This window comes from Microtus oregoni, unplaced genomic scaffold (assembly GCF_018167655.1).
Source record: "Microtus oregoni isolate MIOR12 unplaced genomic scaffold, Mior012 000000F_ref0000247, whole genome shotgun sequence".
In the NCBI taxonomy this organism is placed as follows: domain Eukaryota; kingdom Metazoa; phylum Chordata; class Mammalia; order Rodentia; family Cricetidae; genus Microtus; species Microtus oregoni.
In genome coordinates this window covers 80,898,575-80,921,169 of record NW_024543059.1, presented here as the reverse complement: position 1 = coordinate 80,921,169, position 22,595 = coordinate 80,898,575, and the positions used below count along the sequence as shown (strand labels likewise).

The window sequence follows — 22,595 nt, the reverse complement described above, 5'->3', positions numbered from 1 at the left end:
GCACCCGGGAGACAGAGGTGATCTGTGTGAGTTTGAAGTCAGCCTGGTTTGCAGAGCGAGTTCCAGGATACCCAGGGCTGCAAAAAACAAAACAAACTTGGTCACTATGCATACCTGCCTCCAAGGAGCAGGAAGAGGAGCTACTTAACTCAGAAGCAACGTACCCACTAAAATGCATGTTTTTAAGAAAAATTACTTTGTGTTTAAAAAGTAAAGGAAAATAGATTTGATGAACCACATCTCTTCTTGTTCCCAACATTAATTCCTTTACCCCTTCCTCAATTGCTTTTGTAGCCTCTCAATATATTCTAGTTCTTTCATCTGCAAAACAAAATTGAACACCTCAATCGGGTGTGAAGACGCATGCCTTTGATCCCAGTACTTGGGAGGCAGGGGCAGGTAGATCTTTGAGTTCGAGATCAGCCTGGTCTACATAGTGACTTCCAGGACAGCCAGGGCTGTGTGGAGAGACCTTGCAAAACAAAGAAACAAACAAACTAAACTAAAACCCTTTCGATCTGGGGCAGTCAGTCTCTTCTTTCCGTTGGGGGGAAAAAAAGTTTTATCTCTTTTTTTTCTTTTCTTTTTTTTTTTTAAAGGATTACTTCAAATCCAGAGACATCTTAGTTAAATCCCGAGCTTTCTAATTATTCTCCGAGATCCAGGGTTCACTTGACACACATCCTTGGATCCCAATCAAATCTCTAAGTCTCATTTGTATTTAACTTCACAAATACTAAGTGTTTTCTAAAAGTACTAAATGAAGTCTCCCTTTGGCTTCAGTCGAGACTCATGCCAAAGATCTTACAATGACCGATGGAAAGCAGGGTAAAGAATGCAACTTCCTATTTTGTGTAAAACGCAAGCCTCTACCGCCGCGGAGAGCACGGTGGAGGACGCGCGCAACCAGAGGCCGGCGGCGGCGATCCCTGTCTAGAACGGCACGGGAGACCGATAGGAACCATTCTCCCGAGCCGCAGTTTCCGCGGGGACGCGTAAGCGAGACCCTTGGGTCTGACGCACTTCCGAAGCGTCGGAGCCGAGGAAGCCGCGCTGGCTGCCGGGAATACAGAGTCGGAAGCATGGTGGTCACCAGGTCTGGGCGGTGTCGGACTTGGGTCCCAGTCGCGTCAGGAAGCTCCCAGCACAAGGTGAGGATCCCATGTTCCCCGGGTCTCCTCACCGCTGGGCAGGAGGGGCTCTGCCGGGTGGAGGAGAGCGAGGAGTCTCGGCGGGGCGGAGGAGGGTGAGGGTGGCACGAGCCTTGTGCGCAAAACGCTGCGCTGTGCCAGCCTGAAACCGGGTTGCGCCTCGGGGTCTTTCAAGGCACTTACGAGCGTACGGGTTGTTTGCCTTGCACGCACCTGAGTCCTCTTAAGCTTCCTGTTGAGACAATACCTGGGAAGATTAATTCCTGCCCCCGCTCCTGAGCCTCATTGGGGATGGGAGGGAGCATCGTTTTCACGTGGGGAGACTGGCAGTGGCCCCGCACCAACTCCTCTGGTATTTCAGGGCGGCTGTGGCGTCTCTGAGGGCCTCTGGCTGTCTCCTGCTGCCACACTCTTTAGATCGTGTGGTAAAGGATGTAACGCAATCTTTCCTGTACATAAAAACCCAGGCAAACAGAATTCCCTTATACACTCCTAAGTGTATATACTTATATCTGCGCAATTAGTACTTAACTCCCCTGCCCCCTGGGCCTCTATAAATGATTTGGGTTCTTTTCCCCCTCAGAGTGGAGAAAATTCTCTTCAGTTTTGCTTTCTGAAGTCTAGGATGAGGCAAGTAAAGGAAAAAATTATTTCATCATGAGTTTAGCTTTGTTTCGTGCCTTATTAAGTTTTGCCTTTTGAGGTACTGCTACATTTGTTTGCTCTTGTCCCTGCCGTATCTGAATTATATTGTGTTTGTTTTTGGTTTGCAGGGTTCTACTCCTCAAGGAATCAAGACGCATCCAGAAAGCAAGAAAGATGACAGAAGTATTGCTGATTCAGAGACAGCTGAGAAACAAAGTTCAGTCCTCTCCAGAAAGAGGAAAAGTCGAAGTCCGGGCCCCCCAGGAGAGATAACAGAGCCGGCTACTGATGTGGAGGTCTCTGAAGCAGAGTCTCATGCTTCGGGGGTTACTTCTGTGTTTGAGGTCGAGGAGCCCATTATAAGAATAACTAGGAAGAGGCAGGTCGTGAGTGCACCCACGCCAAAGTCCAGTGTTAAGAAAAGGCAGAAAATAACCCCTCAGCATGAATCTCTCGATGAAGGAGTGTTTTCTGAAGCAGAATCTCACGTTTCAGGGGTTTCCATGGTTGTGCCTTCCACAGAAAGAAGCAGCAGAAGAAATAAGGCTAAATCTCAGCGAGATTCAAGCCCACAGTCACAGGCAGAAGCCGTTTCTGATGCTGAGTCGTCATGCTCAGGCATTTCATCATCTGGGATCGCACCCAGGACAACAGCCAGGAGCACGCAGAGGAAATTACAGGCCCAAGCTGAGAGGGAAGGTGCTGAGCTTATACCAGGAAATAAAAAGCAAAGCATGGGTACCTCTGTGAACTCAGAGGACTCGGACACTAGACAGGCCTCTCAGTTACCAGCGAGAACACATTCTCAGATTGATAGGCCAAATTTCTCTAATAATGAAACTGATGATTCCATCCCCAGATATTCAGAAAAAAAGCTAACACCACAAAATCACCAACGTTTGCGTATACAAAAAGAAAAAGCCAGTGTTGCATCTCTTACAGAAATTAGGAAGGAGAATGCTAAGAGTCTGGATGAAGAGGACGCCAAAATAATGGAAGACAAAGAAATTACTAAGAAGGATTCCCAGTTGACTCTTTCTGAAGTTCAAGACACCAGCGTTCGGCAGTCAGTTTCTCAGAATCATTCAAGCACCCCAAGCAATAAAGCCACACCACAGCCTTCAAGTCCCCAATGTGAGGCTCTAATGAAATCATTAGAGCACAAGTTTGCAGTTGTGAAAGTAGCGAGACTGAATGAAGGCGGAGTGGGCAGCCTAAAAATGAGTGACATGGCCCAATCCAGTGATCACGGGGATGGTAACGACGAGTCCACAAGTGCAGGAGACTGCGAGAACAAGGACAGCCAAAGTGACGTGGGTCTTGAATCTGATACCAGACCCTGCAAGTCTGAACTCAGCATGTCGCAGGATGTAGATAGTTCTGTTCTGTTATTTCTTAGCAGTGATGAAAGCCAGCAGTCTGAAAACAGCGAGAACGAGAAGGACTCTGTATGTTCCGTTGGAAACAGTGGCCAAAAGGAGTCTTCAAGCGAAGACTTGGAAGACACCGCATGTGGTAGTTCCCTCTTTGTAATTGATAGAACTCCAGGGTTGAGTGCTGACAAACAATTTTACCTGGAAGACAAGGCGCCGAGTGAAGTTGCTGTTGAGGAAGAAGAGGAGGAGGAAGAAGAAGGTGAAAATAGCGAAGGATCATCAGACAGTGATGAAAATAAAGATGAGTCTAGTGATGAGGAAGATTTATTAAATAACACAAAGTCAAAGCTGTAAGTACTGCCTTTAAAAGTAAATAGGCAAGGGCATGCTGAGGATTAAGCCTGTGGCCGCAGCCCTTTGCCTCTGAGCTGTACCCAACACCCAAGATAATTTTTATTAGTATATATTATATATAATGTTTCATTTTGATGTTTTCATTCTTGTGTGTATACAGTGAGTTTTGAAGTGTAATTTACCCCTCGTACTCTTCATCCCCCTTCCATTCCCACTGATACCCCTTTTCCCAGCTAGTCTCTTTCTGCTTTAGTGACTTTTGGGGACATAGGTGACCCAATGAGTTTAATTGCTTATAATTAATAGTATAGGTGAGGGGTTATTTATAGGATCGTGGGAAGCTTACTAGTGCTGTACCATTGGAAAAAAATGCCTTTTCCTCCGCCTGTAATCATTACTGCCTAGAGGTCCTCAGGGAGAGGTGGGGCATCATGAGTTCCTGGACCCTCCATTCAGAGTGTTGACTGGTCCAGTCGTGTTCCATAGGTGATAAAGAGTTGCTATTAGTTCCTGGTGCAACTACCATGTCATACCCAGAGAACAGTATTCCATGTTGATGCTCCATGCCCCTCTTCTGCAGTGTTCCCTGAGCTTTGGAAGGGGAGGTATAGATGTGCCATGTAGAAATGAGCACCTTGAGATTCTTAGCACTTTGAACAGTTCCAAATCTTAGTAGTAACTGCTACCCACTACAATCAATCAATCAATCAATCAATCAAAGCATCTCACCATACCTGAACATAAACCTAGATATTTAGAAGGTATTTTTTTTTTAATGAATTAAGCATGTCTAGCAAAAAAAGTAGTAGCTTCCTCACTAGCGCCTGTGACCAATCACAGGCTTCTTTTTGATGAGGTGTACAGAACCAAGTATAAATTCCTGTAAGTGGGCCTCAAATTCAGTTAGAAGTGGTTGGTTACCCCTTTAACAGTGCTCCAGTAGGCAGGCATAGCTTTTCTGGGAAGTCAGCAGTACAGTTCCCAGCTGGGTCAGACCATTGATAACTTCCCCCAACCTGTATAGTCTTCCAACACTATAGAAGTTAGCCAACAGGATTCCAGTTCAGTTTCAGATTGATTTCTGTGTCCTATAGCCAAAGCCTGTGAGATCTTCAGCAGTAGGGTCTTTTGATTTTTCAAGATAGGGTTTCTTTGTGTGCCTGGCTGTCCTGGAACTAGCTCTGTAGACCAGACTGGCCTCGAACTCACAGAGATTTGCCTGCCTCTGCCTCTCAGGTGCTGGGTTAGTGGTTTGTGTCACCACCAGCAGTAGAGTCTTAACATCTAGTTCATGGGAGGCCATCAAGAATCGTGGTGATAGCCTCTTGTTTTAAGGGACCTTAGGGTGTGCAACACCATGCCTGGTTAATTTGTTTGCTTGGCTCTTTTTGTTTGTTTTTAAAAAAACATACTCCTTCCCACATTAAACTCAATATGCATTCATGATAAGAACCACTGTCAAGACACTGTAATAGGAAGACTCCACTTTTCAGGGGAGGCTCATGTACTTTGAACTATACTACATGGTTTATGGGAATGATCAGAGAAGAAACTGGCTTATAAAAAGGACTCTTGGGGCCGGGCACGCCTTTAATCCCAGCACTCGGGAGGCAGAGGCAGGCGGATCTCTGTGAGTTCGAGACCAGCCTGGTCTACAAGAACTAGTTCCAGGACAGGCTCCAAAAAACCACAGAGAAACCCTGTCTTGAAAAACAAAAAAAAAAAAACAAACAAACAAAAAGGACTTTTGGTTATATAAGGTAAAAATTCTCACTATCAAAATAGGATAGGAGCCGAGACCAGATGTGGAAGGGGCGTCTGGAGTATGCCGTCTTTTTTTCTGCTTCTCCAGGCTTAGTGCTCATTGCCACCTGAGATGTAGTTAGAAACTGCCATTAACTCATCCAGCAAGGGAGTCGATTTTCTTTCACCCATGATCTCTCTGTAGCTTACTGTAGACCAGAATGTGCAATCCTCCTGTCTCAGTCCTTTGAAGGCTGAGATTATAGTCCTGTACCACACTTGGTCTGCCTAGGAAAGAATCTAGAATTGGGAATTAATTTCTGTTAATTTCAGAGTCAGAGCTAGTCTTTCTTCGTAGAGACACTGTGTCTTTCTGAGCTGTGTCCTCCCGTGTGTGAAGTCAACTGAATGGCTTTTCTTCAAGTTCTTTATGAAATCTGTGTACATGTTATTTGCTTAATCCTCTTAGAAAATCTGGGCATCTTTTCTAATGGTGTTGATTTATTATTCATCCTTGACTTTATTCTGAGTGAATATATGAGATACACGTTTATTGAGTGTTTGAGGAACTGCACTGTAAATAAGGAACTCTGTGTACATGTGTGATTTTACCATGCAATCTCATTCCCATTTTGTCTTAATTGATCTTTTAAGTGATACTTTCTCTTTCAGTCTGAAGTTGACGAGTAGCAGCATAGACCCTGGACTAAATATCAAGCAGTTGGGTGGCTTGTATATTAATTTCAATGTAGACAAACTGCAGCCTCAAAAACAAACCCTAACACAGATCAAGGAGAAAAAGAAAAACGAGGTAAGCTTATGAATTGTCAAACTTTATCGTCTGTTGTGCTCTTTTTCCATCTTGTTAAAATAGTTGTTTTTTTATGGAAGGAGTTTTATCTGTAAGAGAGGATACTTGAACTGGGCGGTGGTGGCACACGCCTTTAATCCCAGCACTCAGGAGGCAGAGGCAGGCGGATCTCTGTGAGTTCGAGGCCAGCCTGGTCTACAAGAGCTAGTTTCAGGACAGGCTCCAAAAGCTACAGAGAAACCCTGTCTTGAAAAAACAAAACAAAAGAGAGGGGGGGGGGGAAATACTTGAAATAATAATTTATGATCAGTATATTATTATTATTTGCACTCACCATTTAAGGACTTAGGGTCCTATTTTCTTGCTGTATTTTTTTTAAACATTTATTTCTTTGTTTTGTGTGCATGTATGTGTAGACACATTTATGCTGTGGTATACAGAGGAAGATTAGAGGACAATCTGCTGTAGCTGTGTGTCCCTACCCTGTGGGTTCCAGGGAGCAAGAGCAAGGCCAGGAGGTTTGGCAACAAGTACCTCTTTAAAGTGCAAAAACCATTCAGAAATATAGTAGTAGATTTGCCTACACAAAATTTAAAAGCCTAAATTTTAAACGTTTAAATGGGGAAGAAAGATAAAAAATAGTTTTGTATTTTCTTAGCTTCTGCAGAAATCTGTCATTACACCTGACTTTGAAAAAAACTATTGTGTACCACCATATAGTGAATCGAAGCATCAGATTCAGAAACAGCGCAGGGTAAGTAGGACTCACTGTTTGGATTGCTCATGCGTACTTTGCCTCTCTGTTTCCAGGTGTGTAATGCTGTGATCGTGCAGTTAAGCTCTGGCTATGTATTCATCTATTATAGATAGGACCAGAGTTCTTAGATACTAAGGGCCATCAAATGTGGTTCCATCAATGTGTTTAATGCAACTTTTCACATCTTTGCACACAAATACAGTTTTTGGTTTCATTTGTTTTGGTGCTTGGGAGTGAAATCCTGGGGTCTTGTGCATGAGGTAAGCATGTGCCTTGCCACTGAGCTGTGCCTTCCACCCCCAAATACAGCTTTTGACAATACACCTTAGACAGTGACAGTCAGCACAGGCTCACCATCCACGTCCTTTAGGTTTTACACATCACTGAAGGCTAGGCGCTCTGCTGCACAGAGTTCATGCCACCAACTCAAAACTCTGGTTCATTGGTCTGGCAGGCGAGGGATGGAACAGTGGAAGCAAACCCTGCTATTTTACTATTTGAACTTCAAGGCAGTTCCAAAAGGTGCTAATAACGCAGCACTGGATATGGCAGACACCAAAGCATTTTGGATGAATGAAACAACATGCTTAGTAGAGTTGTCAAAAGAATAGTAATTTTGTTTTATTTTGAATATAATATAAAGTTCTGGACTTATTAAGCATTAAGTTAGTTTCTCAGACCCTTATCTGAATAAAAAATAATACTTATATACTAGCTCCTAAAATAAAATGTTTTTATACATTATCTCTTGTATGAGGTCTTTTAGACAAAAAACAAAGCAACAACAAAAACAGAAGCTGCCTGTTCCTTTCCCTTAAGTCATCACCAGGGAACCATCATTTATGAGACTGATGATGCTTTTTGTTTTGTTTTGACTTAATGCTTTTTTATTTTTTTTTATTTTTTTTATTTATTTTTTATTGCGAAAAGAAGAAAAAAAACATAAACAAAAAACAAGTTTCCACCTCCTCCCAGCCTCCCATTTCCCTTCCCCTCCTCCCACCCTTCTCCCCCTTCCCCCACTCCTTCCCCCCCCTCCCTCTCCAGTCCACAGAGCAGTCCGGGTTCCCTGCCCTGTTCTCCCTCCTTCTGCTCCTCCTTGGGACCTTGGGAGCTCAGTCCAGTGCTCCTGTGTGGGTCTCTGTCTCTATCTCTATCCATCACCAGATGAAGATTCTATGATGATATGCAAGATATTCGTCAGTATTGCTCTAGGATAGGGTCATTTCAGGTTCCCAATCCTCAGCTGCCCAAGGAACTAACTGGGAACCTCATCTTGGGCACTAGGGAGCCCCTCTAGGGTCAAGTCTCTTGCCCACCCTAAACTGGCTCCCTTAACTAAGAATTGTGGTTCCGTGCTCCCCTATCCACCTTTCCTTTATCCCAATTCTCCTGTTTCCCAGGTCCCCCCTCCTTCCCTTCTACCTTTTCTCTCCCCATCTCCCTTTACCCCCATCCCACCCCATCCCCAAGATCCCATTTTCTCCCCGGAAATTTGGTCTACTTCCCTTAGCCAAGAGGACAACTATATGTTTTTCCTTGGGTTCACCTTCTTACTTAGCTTCTTTAGGTTCACCTCTTGTAGACTCCGTGGTCCTTATTTATGGCTAGAAACCAATTATGAGTGAGTACATCCCATGTTCATCTTTTTGGGTCTGGGACACCTCACTCAGGATAGTGTTTTCTATTTCCATCCATTTGCATGCAAAATTCGAGAAGTCATTGTTTTTTACCGCAGCGTAGTACTCTAGTGTGTATATATTCCATACTTTCTTCATCCATTCTTCCATTGAAGGGCATCTAGGTTGTTTCCAGGTTCTGGCTATTACAAATAATACTGCTATGAACATAGTTGAACAAATGCTTTTGTCATTTGATAAAGCATCTCTTGGGTATATTCCCAAGAGTGGTATTGCTGGGTCCAGGGGTAAGTTGATCCCGAATTTCCTGAGAAACCGAAACACTGACTTCCACAGTGGTTGCACAAGATTGCATTCCCACCAGCAATGGATGAGGGTACCCGTTCCTCCACAGCCTCTCCAGCAAAGGTTATCCTTGGTGTTTTTGACTTTTTTATAAGGATCCTAGAGATAAGTACTTTCTTTAAGTTGGGGTTTTGCTTTTTTTTTTTTTCAATTTTTTTTTTTTTTTTTGAGATAGTGTCTCATGTCCTGGGTTGGCTGAACAGAGGATGACCTTGAACTTCTTATCCTCTGGGGCTGCACATGTACATTATACCCAGCTCATGCCATGCTGAAGAATAAGCACCAAGGCTTCATGCATACTGGGCAAGAACTCTACCAACCGAGTTCTATCCCCAGCTCTTATAAATGCCCCTTTCCAGAGTCTGAATAGGTAGCTCAGGTTGGCATCTTGAATTCACAATCATCCAACCTTAATCTCTCCCAAATATTGAGTTCACAGCTATGTTCTACCACCCCTAAGTAATTCACACAATTTTCTGTTGCATAATTTTAGGGGAGGGCACCTTTATTGCACAGTAGGGAGTGTGTCTAATTTTAGGGGAAATTAGTCTCTCTACTCTTAAAAGTCAGAATGTTTATTTTGGGGGGCTGGAGAGGTGGCTTGGTGGTCAAGAGCACTTGCTGCTCTTACAGAGGACCAAAGTTTGTTTCCCAGTACCCACATCAGGCATCTCCTAACTGCCTTTACTTCCAGCTCAGGAAATTTTCACTCTCCTCACCTTCATGGGCACCTGCATACGAATCTTTTTTTTTTAAAACTTGTATTTCAGAAAGAGCGACAGAAGACAGCCGGTGATGGTTGGTTTGGCATGAAAGCTCCAGAACTGACAGATGAACTGAAAAATGATCTCAAAGCACTGAGGATGAGAGCAAGCATGGACCCAAAAAGGTTTTACAAGAAAAATGACAGAGATGGCTTCCCTAAGTACTTCCAGGTATACAAACAGAGTACTGGTTATGTTGTGTGGGACCAGCACAGCAAAGTAAGCGAGAGCTTACATATGCACAGCAGGCCGGTGGTCAGCGTCTGCTTAGGCTTTATCATGGCGCGAACGCAGCTCAGCCAGCCACCGTTCTATAATGGGTCCTCAAAAGGGACAGGGTTAAAAATGGTAGCTGGGATCAAGGGTAGTTCTCTTAAACTCACCGAATTTTTGTATCTGGATGTATTGCTAGTACTAATCTAAGTGCAAGAGTTCATGCAGCATGTAGACAAGAAGGAAATTCTGTGTTCCGTTCCTTTCCTTTTCCCCAGACAGATGGTAAAAGTCATTCAAAAGTTGCTTTTCCGTGTCTCCCAATGAGTGATTAATTTGATCATCTTTCCACTCTTCAGCCCTTTCTGCTCATGTGGCTCCTTATATGTTTCCCAGTCTCTTTCCCTCTGGCCCCATGTAGCTAGTGTGGATGCAGAGTAAGAAGGTCCAAAGGAAGTGATACAGACTACCCAAAGGTCACCAGGAATTACTCAAGTTTCTCAGAAGTATAACATGAAAACAAATATGTAAGGAAATCACAGACTATAACACTAGCTACTCTGCACACAAACTAGCTTGCCACCCCTACGTTATTGAGCCCTCTTAAGCTCAGCCTTCTCAGAACATGAACCAGCTTTCACTGTTCTCCGACTTGACTCTACCTGTAGAGAGCCAAGCTAAAATACTGTCTTTGTCATTCTTACCTCCTTCGGTAAACCTGGTCACTAGGTCTCCAGAGTACAGTCTTTTGTCTGTGTGTATTGTTTGTACTGTAATGATTTTTAGTTTCTGCCCTAAGATTGTGGTTCCTTACTGGCATGGACTAGACGGTCTCAGGCCTTGTTTTCCCATCACCTAAGCACAGTGCCTGCACATAGTAGTCGTCCTGTAAACGTCAGTCACTTGAGAATAAATGGAGAACCTTTACTAAACAGGTTCTAGGTTGGCAGTGTTTATGCTAACCTCTAAAATAGGCATATAGGATTTATATGTACATTATTGAATTAAAAAGCACAATTTATATTACATTGTGCTATTCATCATGAATTCACTGTTGAGCACTGAAGTACTGGACCTACCGTGCTCTGATGGGAAATGCCATCGTAGCACCAGGGTACTGGCTCCTGGGTGGTCTACATGACTTGAAGACATGCGTGATGGGGGCTTGTGCTGTCTGTTCCTTTCACAGAAAACCTTTAGACCTACAGTGACATATGAAGCGACTTAACATCCACATGCTACATTATTTATTTCTCAATTTTCTTAGGTTGGAACCATCGCTGATAATCCAGCTGACTTCTACCATTCAAGAATTCCCAAGAAACAAAGGAAAAAGACTATTGTGGAAGAACTGCTGGCTGATTCTGAGTTCAGAAGGTAATAACAGTTTACTTTATGTGTGCCTTTTTAAAATACATGTAAGTTTATAGGTTTTCAGATTACATTTTGGTGACTTTTTATGAGAATAACAAAGCAAAAATAATTTAGTATCTGGAATAGTTAAAGTTAGATTCTCATCTATTTCTGCCAAACCACATGTCCTGTATCCTTTAAACTGCACATGTAGCCTCATGAAAATGAGGCGAGTGGGATAAGTAATGCCTTAGTGTTCCTGTGAAAGTACTTCTTACCTAGCAGACCTCTGATCTGGAGAGCAGACTTTGAAAGTCATAAATCTTTGTTTTCCAAGGCGTTTTTTTTTCCTATGGGGGGGGGGGGGGAGACAGTTGAGACAGGGTCTCTCACTGTGTAGTTCTGGCTGTTCTGGATCAGAAATCACCTGCCTTTGCCTCCCAAGTGTGCCTGCACACCTGGCTTTGAGCTTCTAAAAAGTCGTTAATACTGCTTTCATTAAGTAGAAATTATTCTGCTTTGTCTTTTTTGTGTTTTTATGCCACATTTATACCCAGATCCCACACCACCTGGTAAATACAAACTGGTTGAGAAGTTCAGTGTACATCTGTAAGTCCAATGCATAGGAAACTGAGAAAGGAAGGTTGTGAGTTCGTGATCAGTCTAGGATGCTTAGGAAGTTCAAGGCCAGCCACTGCAAGATACCATCTCAAAACCTTAAAACACACACACACACCTGAGGGCAGAGACCATTGCTGTCCTCAGCCTCCTGACATTTGGTAGCAATGTGATTTACACAATACAATTTACACAATGCGCAGAGCGTTGTGAGATTTAGTGCCTCCCTAAGGCTATATTAACTGCTCATACTTGATATACCTCTTAAATTATTGTGCATTAGAAATAAAGTTTGTTTTTTCTTTTCAGATTTAACCGAAGGAAGTATTCAGAAATCATGGCTGAAAAAGCAGCAAATGCAGCAGGAAAGAAGTTCCGGAAAAAGAAGAAATTTCGCAATTAAAATCTACAATGCAAGCCATAACATTTTATAGGTCCCCTTTATTTGCTGAAGGTCATCACATAATTTATATAAATAATGTATAAATATTTAGTGATTTCTTTTTGGAAATAAAGCTGACTTTATTTTGACAAAATCAGTCATGTGCCTCTTGGAATAAAACTAGGTGTGTGTATAATGATACATCTGATTGTAATTGTTCAAGGGAAAATCAACTATTTCACTGTTTGTCCAGGTTTTGGATTGGTTATTTAAAGAAAATGTAATTAGAACATAAATAGGCAGTATGTTCTGTTATGTTCAGAGTATTTTTTGAAGTGATCAAAACTGTTTTGATGTGAAAACTACTGTTGTGTGTGTGGAGGGTGTAGACGCGGCTTCTGCTTACCTGCTTCTGTGGTGTGTGTGGAGGGTGTAGACGCGGCTTCTGCTTACCTGCTTCTGTGGTGTGTGGAGGGTGTAGACAAGGCTTCTGCTTCCCTGCATCTCCCAGCGTACAACTACAGCGTGGGGTAAGAAAAGTGTTCCCGGAGAAGTGGTGCTGGTGCAGGACAATTCTGTATTCTGTCAGTTATGTTTTAAATAAAAGCTGGTTGGCCAGTAGCCAGGCAGGAAGTATAGGCAGAACAACCAGACAGGAAGTAGAGGCGGGACAATGAGAACAAGAGTATTCTGGGAAGAAGGAAGCTCTTCCCTGAGTCGTGTCCAGACACTGAAGAAGCAGGATGTGCTGCCCTGCTGAAAAAGGTACCTGGCTATGTGGCTAACATATACTAGAATAATGGGTTAATGTAAGCTATAAGAGTTAATAAGAAACCTGAGTTAAGGGGCCAATCAATTTTATAACTTATGTAGACTTCTGATTCTTTGGAACCTAAGGTCTGTGGGAACTGGACAGGACAGAAACCCCAACAAGCAGGCCTCATGTTACAGGAGCAGTCATGAAATTGCGCAGAAACAGCTCAGGGAGCTTCAATATGTCAGAAGCAATACAGAAGCCTCTCTGGAAAGTCTGGGACAAAACTGGAAGATGCAAGGGCTCGAGTTTTTTCTTAGCAACTGAGAAGGGAGGATTGATTCCTTCTAAGGTTAGTTCTAAGTAAAACAGGATTAAACAGGATTTTCACTTGGCCAGTAGATCAAATTACCCAGTTTTCCTCATCCACTGGTTCAGCTAGCACCCAGCCTAACCTGGTACCCAAGAGTGTTGATCATTCCTATTAGTGCTTGTTGGTTATAGCTCCTTTAGATTATTTACTGAACTCCTATTTGAGTAACTATAAAAGCTTACATTTTATATTGGGATCAAGCAACCTAGCTTCTATGCTTCCTTTTATTTAAAAAAAAAAAGCAAGACAACCTATTTCAATAATATATGTATCCTCTGTGTGATAAAATGATTGCATGTGGGAGAAGTAAGGAGGATTAAGAGTTTCTTTACCCATCCTCCAGGAGACTCTTAGTAAACATTTCACGACTAAGGCTCAAGGGGCAACCTACTGCTGCTTGATCTGTCCCGTGAATGCTAGAACGGACTGAGCAATTCTCTGCTTCAAAACAGACAGTATTTTTCATAACTCATAGTTACATTTCCATGCTCTTTTTGTTTTGTCTCCATTGGTTTAACTTTTTGTTTGTTTTTCAAGACAGGGTTACTCGGTGTAACAGCCCTAGCTGTCCTGAGCTGTAGATCAAGCTGACCTTGAACTCAGATCCACACCCCCCCCCCAGCCTCTGCCTCCCGAGTGCTGGAATTAAAGGCGTGTACCATCACCACCTGACTTTTTATAAGCAACTTGTAGTTTGTCTTAAATATTCCTCAAAGGCCTATGGTACTTTTGGGAGGTCCTTTAGGAGGCGGGCCCTAGTGAAGGTAAATATGGGGAATGGACCCGACTACATTTTATTTGCAGCTATGAGATGGTTGGCTGTCCTTCTACCATTGCTGTCCTGCTATGGACTTCCTTGCCATGGGCCTAAAGTGGTGTTTTTTACTCTTTACTCTTTGGCTCCTTGGTCTTTTGTATTTTGGAGGCCCCACCACCTAGCTCCCAAATAAATCACATAGAGGCTTATTTATTACTTATAAATGCCTGGTCTTGGCTTGTTTCTTACCTTCTTAAATTATCCTGACCACTTTTTGCCTCAGGGCTCTTTCCTTTCCTTACTTCTGTATATCTTGCTTTCACTCTGACTCTGTTGCTGGCTGGCCCTGACATCTCCCTCTCCTTGTTCTCTCTTGCTCCTTCTTCCCAATTTGTCTTTCTATTTATATGCTTTCCTGCCAGCCCCGCCTATCTTTTCTCCTGCTCTGCTATTGGCCATTCAGCTCTTTATTAGACCATCATCGGGTGTTTTAGACAAAGAATCACAGCTTCACAGAGTTAAACAAATGCAGCATAAACAAAAGTCACACACCTTAAGATGATTTGCTACAACACCAAAGTGACCACAGATGACAACCTGTAAAACAAACTCACATTGACACCAGGAATTCTGTTACCACATGGAAAGTTTCATTTCCACTGCATTTGGTTTTTTTAAATATTTATTTATTTATTATGGATACAATATTATGTTTGCATATATGCCTGCAGGCTAGAAGAGAACACCAGACCAGATGGTTGTGAGCCACCATGTGGTTGCTGGGAATCGAACTCGGGTCCTTTGGAAGAGCACGCAATGCTCTTAACCGTTGAGCCATCTCTCCAGCCCCCTTTCCACTTCATTTGTATAAAGTAGGGAATGTTTAACAAAATAATTACTTCCATCAAGTAAACTGAAATTAACTAAAAATAATCTGATATCACCTAACATTCATTCTTTCAAAGCAGAGTAATGGTACAAGCCTGAAATCCCAGCACCTTGGAAGTGGAGGCAGGGGCATCAGACATTGAAAATTGCTTCAACTACATAATTTGTTTTATATGCAATGTCCCAATAAACAAATACCTTCCCAACTGTAAAGAATAACACCGAAGGTTGAAGCCAACAGAAAGCCTGTATTAGCCGACTGGTGACCACACTGGTGTTTGGGACCCAGTGCGGTCCTGAGCCTTTCTCAGACTGGGGTTTTAAGCATAAAAACCACACCCTGGGTTGACACAGCTCAGTTGGTCAGATGTGGAACTACAGAAGCCAAAAGGCAGGGTTAGTACATTTAGGGACTTCCCAGAACTATGGACTTTGATGGATTAGGTCTTTGTTCTCATTTTGGCAGGTGTTGCTGCCTACTTACATGCTGGATTCTAAGGTGTGGATGGTGCTTCCGTCATGGTGTCAGTTGTGTTAAGTCTGGGGTCCTGTTACAAAGGTAGGAACTGCTGATTTTTTATTACCTTTTGTTTGTGTATGTGTGCCGGGCATGTGCATATACTTGTATGATGGTCAGAGGACAATTGTGAGGTCCCCTTTCACCACGTGGGTCCCAGGGACCAAATCCAGCCCATCAGCCTTGGCCACAGGCTTTATCTACTAACCCATCTTGTAGCACGAATTCTAATTGTTCTTAATAATAATAACTCAGAGTCAGCTGTCAGGGGGTGAAAACTGAAGGATCGGAGGGGAGTGGCCAGACATTAGAGTTCTTACCTCTACCATGCTTAAAGCAAAGGGGCCATCCTGTGGTCAGACTGCTGGTCCAGACTGCTCTGAGCTCCTCCCACCTTATATCCTCTCTGTCCAGCCACGTCACTTCTGTCCCCACCTCCCTAGTGCTGGGATTAAAGGCGTGGGATCCCAAGTGCTGGGACCACCTTTGTGTGAGTTCTGCTTCTCTCTTGGGCAGATTCAGTCTTTTGTAGCCCATGGCGACCTTGAACAGAGATCCATCTGCCTGGTCTCCCGAGTCTTGAGATTAAAGGTGCTAAAGGTGCATGCCACCACTGCCTGGCCTCTAGTGGCTTAGCTCTGCACTCCGATTTGCAGGCAGACTTTACTTGTTAAGACACAAAATATCACCACACATCTTATCTGCCTGGAACTTCTGCTTTTGGTTTCTGTCATCTTAACTTAGACATACTTGCATACTTCGATTCAGGATCGGGTTCACAGAGCTTAAGGTGAAAGTAGTCTAAGTTGAAGATGCATTCGATCTAATGTACCAAATACAGCCTTACCTAGTTTCCCTGAAATGCTCAGAACATTTCAGACAAATGCCTTAGTCTGCAGTTGCACAATCTGATACCTTGATTATCTCATCGGCCAAGCACGTCGAGAATCATCCCTAGCCCAGGAAAAGTAGTTTCTGCTCAATACAAGTGGCCTTCTCTCCATTGTAGTCGGTTCCGAGGCGGACTTGTCAGGGGCCATCGGTGTTTGAATAGTGGACGAAACTATCTTGGTTTGGTGAGCATGCACAGAATTTAATTTATACTCAACAATTATTAGTTTAGGCTCAATGACTACCAAAGTCGGGCTGCTACAGCCGGGTGTGAAGTAGATCAGTTAAGGTTGTCCAAACCTTGCATCCGTCTCCTTAGTCCTAGCTTTCCCGTCACTTCATGCCTTCAGCTTGGTCTTGCCATGCCCTTCCACGTAGACATCCACAGGGAACTTGTTGGGGCTTAGCATTGTGTCTAAGTACCAACAGTAAATCCCCAGGGTGTCCCAAAGACCTCAGAGTCAACACATACCCAAACTTATCCTCATACTCTCCTGCGTTTTTCTGTTTTTGTCTCAATTACGTCAGCATGCATCCACTGGCCCACGTACAAACAGTCATGCTCTGGCACTCCAGCGGCTTCTTCTCTCTCCTGCATCCCTGCTTGTCCTGGGAAACAGGTCCAGTTACATTCTCGGCCTCCTCTTCAACCACCTCCCCATCCCAGCTCTCAATACCTTCTTACTTTCGTGTTTTCAGTAGCCTTAGTCCAGTCTACCCTGCAGCAGAGGAATGATATAAAACCCATGATACCGCTTCCCAGCTAACAACTGTCCAGCGCTTCCCCATGGCTGTCAAGTCCATGCTCGACAATGGTGTATGAGACATTTGGAATATGGTCCTGGGTGAACTCGTAACGTTTGGGGCTTTGTTCGTTCATGTTTGTTTTGGATGGGGTCTCATGATGCAGTCGTTACTGTCCTACAACTCACTAGACAGATTAAGCTGTCCTCAAGATCCGAGAACCACCCAGGCTCTGCCTTCCAAGTCTGGGATCAAAGTACTCCACCACACCCAGCTGCGTCTCCAGTTCTTAATAACAGGGGCTCCTACAGGTGTGCATCGGGTGGGCTCCTATAGCTTAGTAATTGACAGGCTTCCAAAGGGCCAATTTATCACTGAGGCCTGCATATAGAGGGCTTTGATGCATCTATGGGTAATTCTTTGATGAGCTATTAGAAGGCGGTGGAAACTTAGGACCTTGTTGAGAACATGTCTTTAGGAAGTCTGTTATCTTGCATCTGCTACCCCTACCCTGCCTTCCATCTGCTGGTGTGTCCTGTTTTGTTTCACGTGTGCACCTATCATGATGCTCTGTCTCAATACAGACACCAAAGCAATCAAGTCAAGGAACTACAGACTAAAATTGAGATTGGATAGCAGGATTTATGGCTTAGGAACAACAGAAATGAGACCAAGCTGTGCTATTTGCTTTTGGGATTTCTGGGCAGTGTACACGCTCTGATGTTGTAGGAACTTAGCAGAGTAGACTTTAGAATGAGCGGCTGGTTTTCAGAAGTTCTTTGAGTATTAGATAATAAAATATATATAATACAGAGTAATTCAGATTCTAAACCTGTGCCTCCAGGCTCCATTTACTGGCTCTTCCGCCTAAGAATAGAGGGAAGCTAATACTGATTGGGCTGTTCACTTAACAAGACGAAACAGCAGACTTTGATTCCTCTTGGATGGGCTATTGTTTGGTCATTGTTCATTAGCTCTAACACGGTTGGAGAAGACACACACACACAAAATCCTTTTATTTGGTGGGCTAATGAGTAGTCAGCTTTGCTCAGAAAGTGCTGCTTTCCTCGTGAAACAGTCTAGTGTCATAGTTTTTAGGGGCTGTAGGTGTGTAAGCTGTCTCGAAAGCACGAGGGTGGGGTAGAACAAACACCAGCTACACTGGTAACAGGTCAAGTTATACTAGTCTTGGACAAAACATTTTTTTCAAATGATGAACATTTACTTAGAGCTGACCCGGAAGTTAAGACGGCAAAACGGACAGACGCTGTGGGAAATCCCGTGCCAAGCCTTTTATCATGTTTCTCCATCTGGTACTGTGGACTCTAGTGAAGAATCCGTCTTAGCAAAAGTTCAAGTTTCCGCAAAGTAGCCCAGGCAGCTGTTACCATGACCCACATGCTGGAGGTGGTATTTCTCATAAGCTCGCAGGAAGCTAATACATACTGCTCAGCCATGCGATTCCCAGAGTTTGTCAACTAGGGGTAAATGAAGCCACCTGCTGGCAGCCAAAGCGATCTGAAGGCTTCCTGAAGGAGTCTTGGGGATGAAGATTTTACCTTAGTAACAGTTTCTCCTTGTCTTCCTCACATGGAAGCTCCTCAGTTCCCGCTAGTTCTCAGCTGATGAGGTCATAAGGAAGCTCTAGCTCCGCAAACATTCTGACCTTTGTAGTTTGGTGTTTTATGAAGAAGCTGTTGAGAGCATGCCTGTAATGAACACAAAGGTAAGGCACCAGCCTTTGCCTCTTGTCCTTGGACAGACAAGTTGGTGGATCCTTTTCAAAATCACTGAGTCAAAATAAATTTAAATCTATCATATTTTGTCACAGAAACAAAAAGATCTCTGACGTCCCAACTAGAGACTATGGTTTTGGTCTCCCTGTTTCCCCACAGCTCATGTGCTATCAAACACGTGGACAGTTTATAATTGTAAACCACAGGAGGTGTAGCCCCAGCTTCATTAGTAAGTATTACATTAATGAATAATTTATGATTAGGAAGGGGAAATCTCTTAAAACAATAGCAAACATCTGACCTTACTAGACTATAAAATAGCACGTAAAAATTTCAGGCCAATGCAGCAAACTAGAAAATCCAGAAACCAAAGTGTATGCAGGAATTTAGACAATAATAAAGGTGTCATTTCAAATTAGTATGGAAGAGACAGTGGGCTCATCACCAGCAAGGCTGGGCCAGAACTTCCATTACAAAAGACATTCCAGATGGAGCAGAGGCTTAAAAATGAAACCATTAAAGGGAATTATTTAACAATCTAGAAGCTAGCAAACATTGATAGATCACAATAGATGAGTTTCTGTGAGAGAAAAATAAGAGTTTATAAATAAAACCAACACAAGTGGACTGGAAAATAGCATTGATTGAAAATATAGAGCTGTTTTCTCTTACAGGTAAAGAACTACAAACAAATAAAACATTTTTTTTTTTTTTATATTATAGCCATCCTAGGCAGGTGTGAACGACACAATAGGAAAGTGAGTGAGCTCACTACAAGGACAGGTAAAGCACAGAGAAGGAAAACAAGTTACCCTGTTTACGGAAAAGTGCATAACAATAAAAACTGAGTTTAAAGCTACGATTAGTTCCCACGTGTTTGGTAGCATGGCCTGCAGAAAAACTAGCTTTCTCGCACATGGCTGGGAGAATAAAGTGAAGAGCCTAGGAAGGGGATCTTCCAAACCTTGTCAGTGAAGGCACAGATTAGGAATCCTGGAACAACCCTTGAGCCAGCGATACAACTTCCTAGATAAAGATACACTGTGCACAGAGAACAGGCAGTTCACTGAAGCATCGTCACGGGATATAATGGACATCTAAATGTCTAAGAATTAGGGGCTATTAAATCAACAGGATACAATGGCACAAGGCAGTTCTACCTGTATCAGCTCAGACAGGTGGAATATGTTGCAGTGTGTTTTATAATATTACACATGGCCAGCAATACTAAGCAAGGTACACAAAGCTAACTTCTGCGTTCAAAAAAATTTTGAAAACATGATTACTACTGGTTTGTGAGAATTTCAAACCTCAGATACAGGAATAACAAGGGTGTGTGCTCTTCCCTGGACCTTAACCGACTGTTTTGAATTTCCTATGTTTTGCATCTATTACGGTTTTGTCGGCACAATACATTTTTTAAACTCCCTTCATTCCTATGCTTATTTGTATTTGGCGAAGTGGAACGCTAACCCTGTGCAAAGTTAGACCTGTCACTAGGGGACAAGACTTTTACTCCCCTTTCGAATTGGCAGGCAGAACGTGACCACTCCAACCCTTTGCTTTGCACCAAAATCGTGGACGAAGAAAGCAGTCAACCCCAGAAATGCAGATTTCTGGGCCTCTTTCCACATCCACCGAAATGGCATCCTGAAGTGACGGCTGAGGTATATATATACATATATATATATACACACATGTATATATACATACATACATATATATATATATATATATATATATATATATTTTTTTTTTTTTTTTACAAGATCCCCTCGAGATTCGGGGGACGGGGAGCAAGGCGTGTATTTAGAATGCCTTCCCCCTAGCCTGGGCAACGCGCTTCCTCTACCCCGCTGGTAGGCACTGTCTAGCTCCACACGTGGGATGTCACGCGAGACCCAAGCCTGCCCCACGCTCACCGAGGCCCACAGCGAGCGCCCGCTTCTTTATCGTCCCCCTTTTTCCCATTTTTCCGATTGAGATCGATTCGGCCTGCAATGAGGAAGGGTGACCGCGGAGCTGCAGCTCGAGGTTGTCGTTGCAGCACGCAGCGTCCTGTGTCCGGGCCGGGAGCAGAAGTTGTTTGCACAACCGAAAAAGAATAAAAGCAGAAATCAAAAACAATTTCCCGAGCGTTTTAAAAATACTCCGACTCCGCCGGGACTCGAACCCGGAACCTTTGAATGCCTTCAACCTCTAGAAGTCCAATGCGCTATCCATTGCGCCACGGAGCCACCTGTTGGAGTTTCCGCGCATCTGCCCTATTCAACCAGAGGCAACGGCCTCTGCCCTATTCAACCAGAGGCAACGGCCCCACGCCCGGCCCACCGCAGTCTCGGTTGTCTCCGGAGCCGGGCTGCCGCGCCAACGTGTCCCCAGCAGTACCGGCGAAGCCAGGCGAGGGCGGGGGGCGCCCGACCTCCCGGGATTCGCGGCCGCTGAAGGGCGGCTGCAGGCCGCGGGTCCGGAGAGCGCAGCGGGAGCCCGCCCTTCCAGGCCGGTGGCGGCCGTCCGTTCCCGGCTCCCCGCCCTCCCCGCGCCCCCGCCTACCAGCTGTGTCCGGCGGCCGCTCCCGCCCCGCCCAGGCCGCCGAGGCTGCGGGCCCAGACCGGCCGTTGCGCCGTTGCTCCGGGCCGGTGACGCCGGGAGCTTCCGTCGCCCCTGCGAGCGGCCGCGCCCGGGGCTGCCAGGAGAAGCCGGAGACCCCTCCGGGCCCCGGGCTCTTTCCTTCCCTGACGCCGGGACCCCGCGGCTGCGAGTGCGGGCCGCGGCGACGTCTGTGTGCGTGCTTGTGCGTGTTTATCTGCGCGGGGCTTCGGGGAAAACGGGGTTTGGGTTGCATTTCGCTCCCCACAGACCCAGAGCCGAATTTCTGAGGTATCCGGGCTCTGGTGGCCTGAGGGGGGCGACGCGCCCCGCACAGAAGCATCCTCCCGGGATCTGGTCCGCTCTGCCTCCGCGGAGGAGCTTCCGCGCAGCCGCCGATGCCCGCGCGCTCCCCACGCGCGTCGGAGTGGGCGGCCTCCGGAGGCCGACGGGGAGCGTGGGAGCGCGCGTGGGAGCGCGCGTGTGCAGGCGCCGCGGCTGCAGGGAGCGCGGCCAAGCGTGGAGGACGTGTCTCCCTCCCGGGCGCCGCGGACAGCGGACGACCTGGCACCTTTGCTCAGAAGGACTGGGGTTCACCGTGAATAGGAGCTGCGGCGTGGGCAGGAGTGGGTCTCCAGTGCCCCCCACACATCACCCCCACCCCCGTTTCCATCGCAGCGACCCCAAGCCACGCGGAGAGAACTAGCTAAATAAATCCCCGGTTGCTAGGCAACGGCCGCTGCCAGACAAAAGCCCCGGCTTGGGCTCCAATCAGCGTGCGGCTCTCCGGGCCCCGCCTGCGTCGGACTCGCGTGGCGCGACCTGACGCTGACACCTTTACACCAAACCCGCGTCAGTCTGCGGCCACAGGGTGGTCCCTGCCAGGCAGAAGCAGGCGTCAAGGGACAGGTCCTTGCCTAGCGCGGTGCACTAACGGGAGAGAGGGAATTCTCTGGAAGCTTCTAGTGGGGGAGGGCATTTTTCTATTAAAGGACAAGTACCAGCATCTTCGTTCGAGAAAGAAAAACCGCAGCTTAAGTTAAATCATACACATTGGGGCCCCAGCTAGTGAGGCGAAGTGTGGAGAATCAGATTTTATTCTACCTTGCAGGCTAAATATCTTATTTTTCGTAGCTTTATCGATATTGACAGAACACGAGTGGACTATTGACAACAAAAGCAGTAGCCAGAGGG

At 45.0% G+C, this 22,595-nt stretch overlaps 2 protein-coding genes and 1 non-coding gene across 3 annotated transcripts; 1 reads left to right on the top strand and 2 right to left on the bottom strand.

The window, feature by feature from the left end:
• Positions 1-926: 926 nt before the first annotated feature.
• Dnttip2 (deoxynucleotidyltransferase terminal interacting protein 2) lies at positions 927-12,341 on the top strand. The gene is made up of 7 exons (XM_041672538.1): positions 927-1,151; positions 1,925-3,522; positions 5,942-6,080; positions 6,739-6,834; positions 9,593-9,757; positions 11,067-11,176; positions 12,080-12,341. Exons 1-7 carry the CDS (start codon positions 1,083-1,085, stop codon positions 12,171-12,173), a joined length of 2,271 nt encoding a protein of 756 aa, XP_041528472.1. The 5' UTR covers positions 927-1,082; the 3' UTR covers positions 12,174-12,341.
• Positions 12,342-14,836: 2,495 nt separating this feature from the next.
• On the bottom strand, positions 14,837-21,747 carry LOC121450686 (collagen alpha-2(I) chain-like). Its single transcript, XM_041655946.1, has 3 exons — positions 21,366-21,747; positions 20,735-20,870; positions 14,837-18,785 (listed from the first exon to the last, which is right to left on the bottom strand). The coding sequence occupies exons 1-3, from the start codon at positions 21,742-21,744 to the stop codon at positions 18,695-18,697; spliced, it is 606 nt and encodes a 201-aa protein (XP_041511880.1). The 5' UTR covers positions 21,745-21,747; the 3' UTR covers positions 14,837-18,694.
• On the bottom strand, positions 20,965-21,049 carry Trnar-ucu. The gene is given in 2 exon segments: positions 20,965-21,000; positions 21,013-21,049. It is a non-coding gene; the product is annotated as a tRNA-Arg (tRNA).
• Positions 21,748-22,595: the final 848 nt, after the last annotated feature.

Coding starts and splice junctions, on each gene's coding strand:
- Dnttip2 (XM_041672538.1), top strand. CDS start 1,083: ATGGTGGTCACCAGGTCTGGGCGGTGTCGGACTTGGGTCCCAGTCGCG. Junction 3,523..5,941: donor AATAACACAAAGTCAAAGCT/GTAAGTACTGCC, acceptor TTTCTCTTTCAG/TCTGAAGTTGACGAGTAGCA. Junction 6,835..9,592: donor AGATTCAGAAACAGCGCAGG/GTAAGTAGGACT, acceptor CTTGTATTTCAG/AAAGAGCGACAGAAGACAGC.
- LOC121450686 (XM_041655946.1), bottom strand. CDS start 21,744: ATGCTTCTGTGCGGGGCGCGTCGCCCCCCTCAGGCCACCAGAGCCCGG. Junction 20,871..21,365: donor GCGGCCGCCGGACACAGCTG/GTAGGCGGGGGC, acceptor GCCCGGACACAG/GACGCTGCGTGCTGCAACGA. Junction 18,786..20,734: donor GGCGCTCGCTGTGGGCCTCG/GTGAGCGTGGGG, acceptor TGTTCATTACAG/GCATGCTCTCAACAGCTTCT.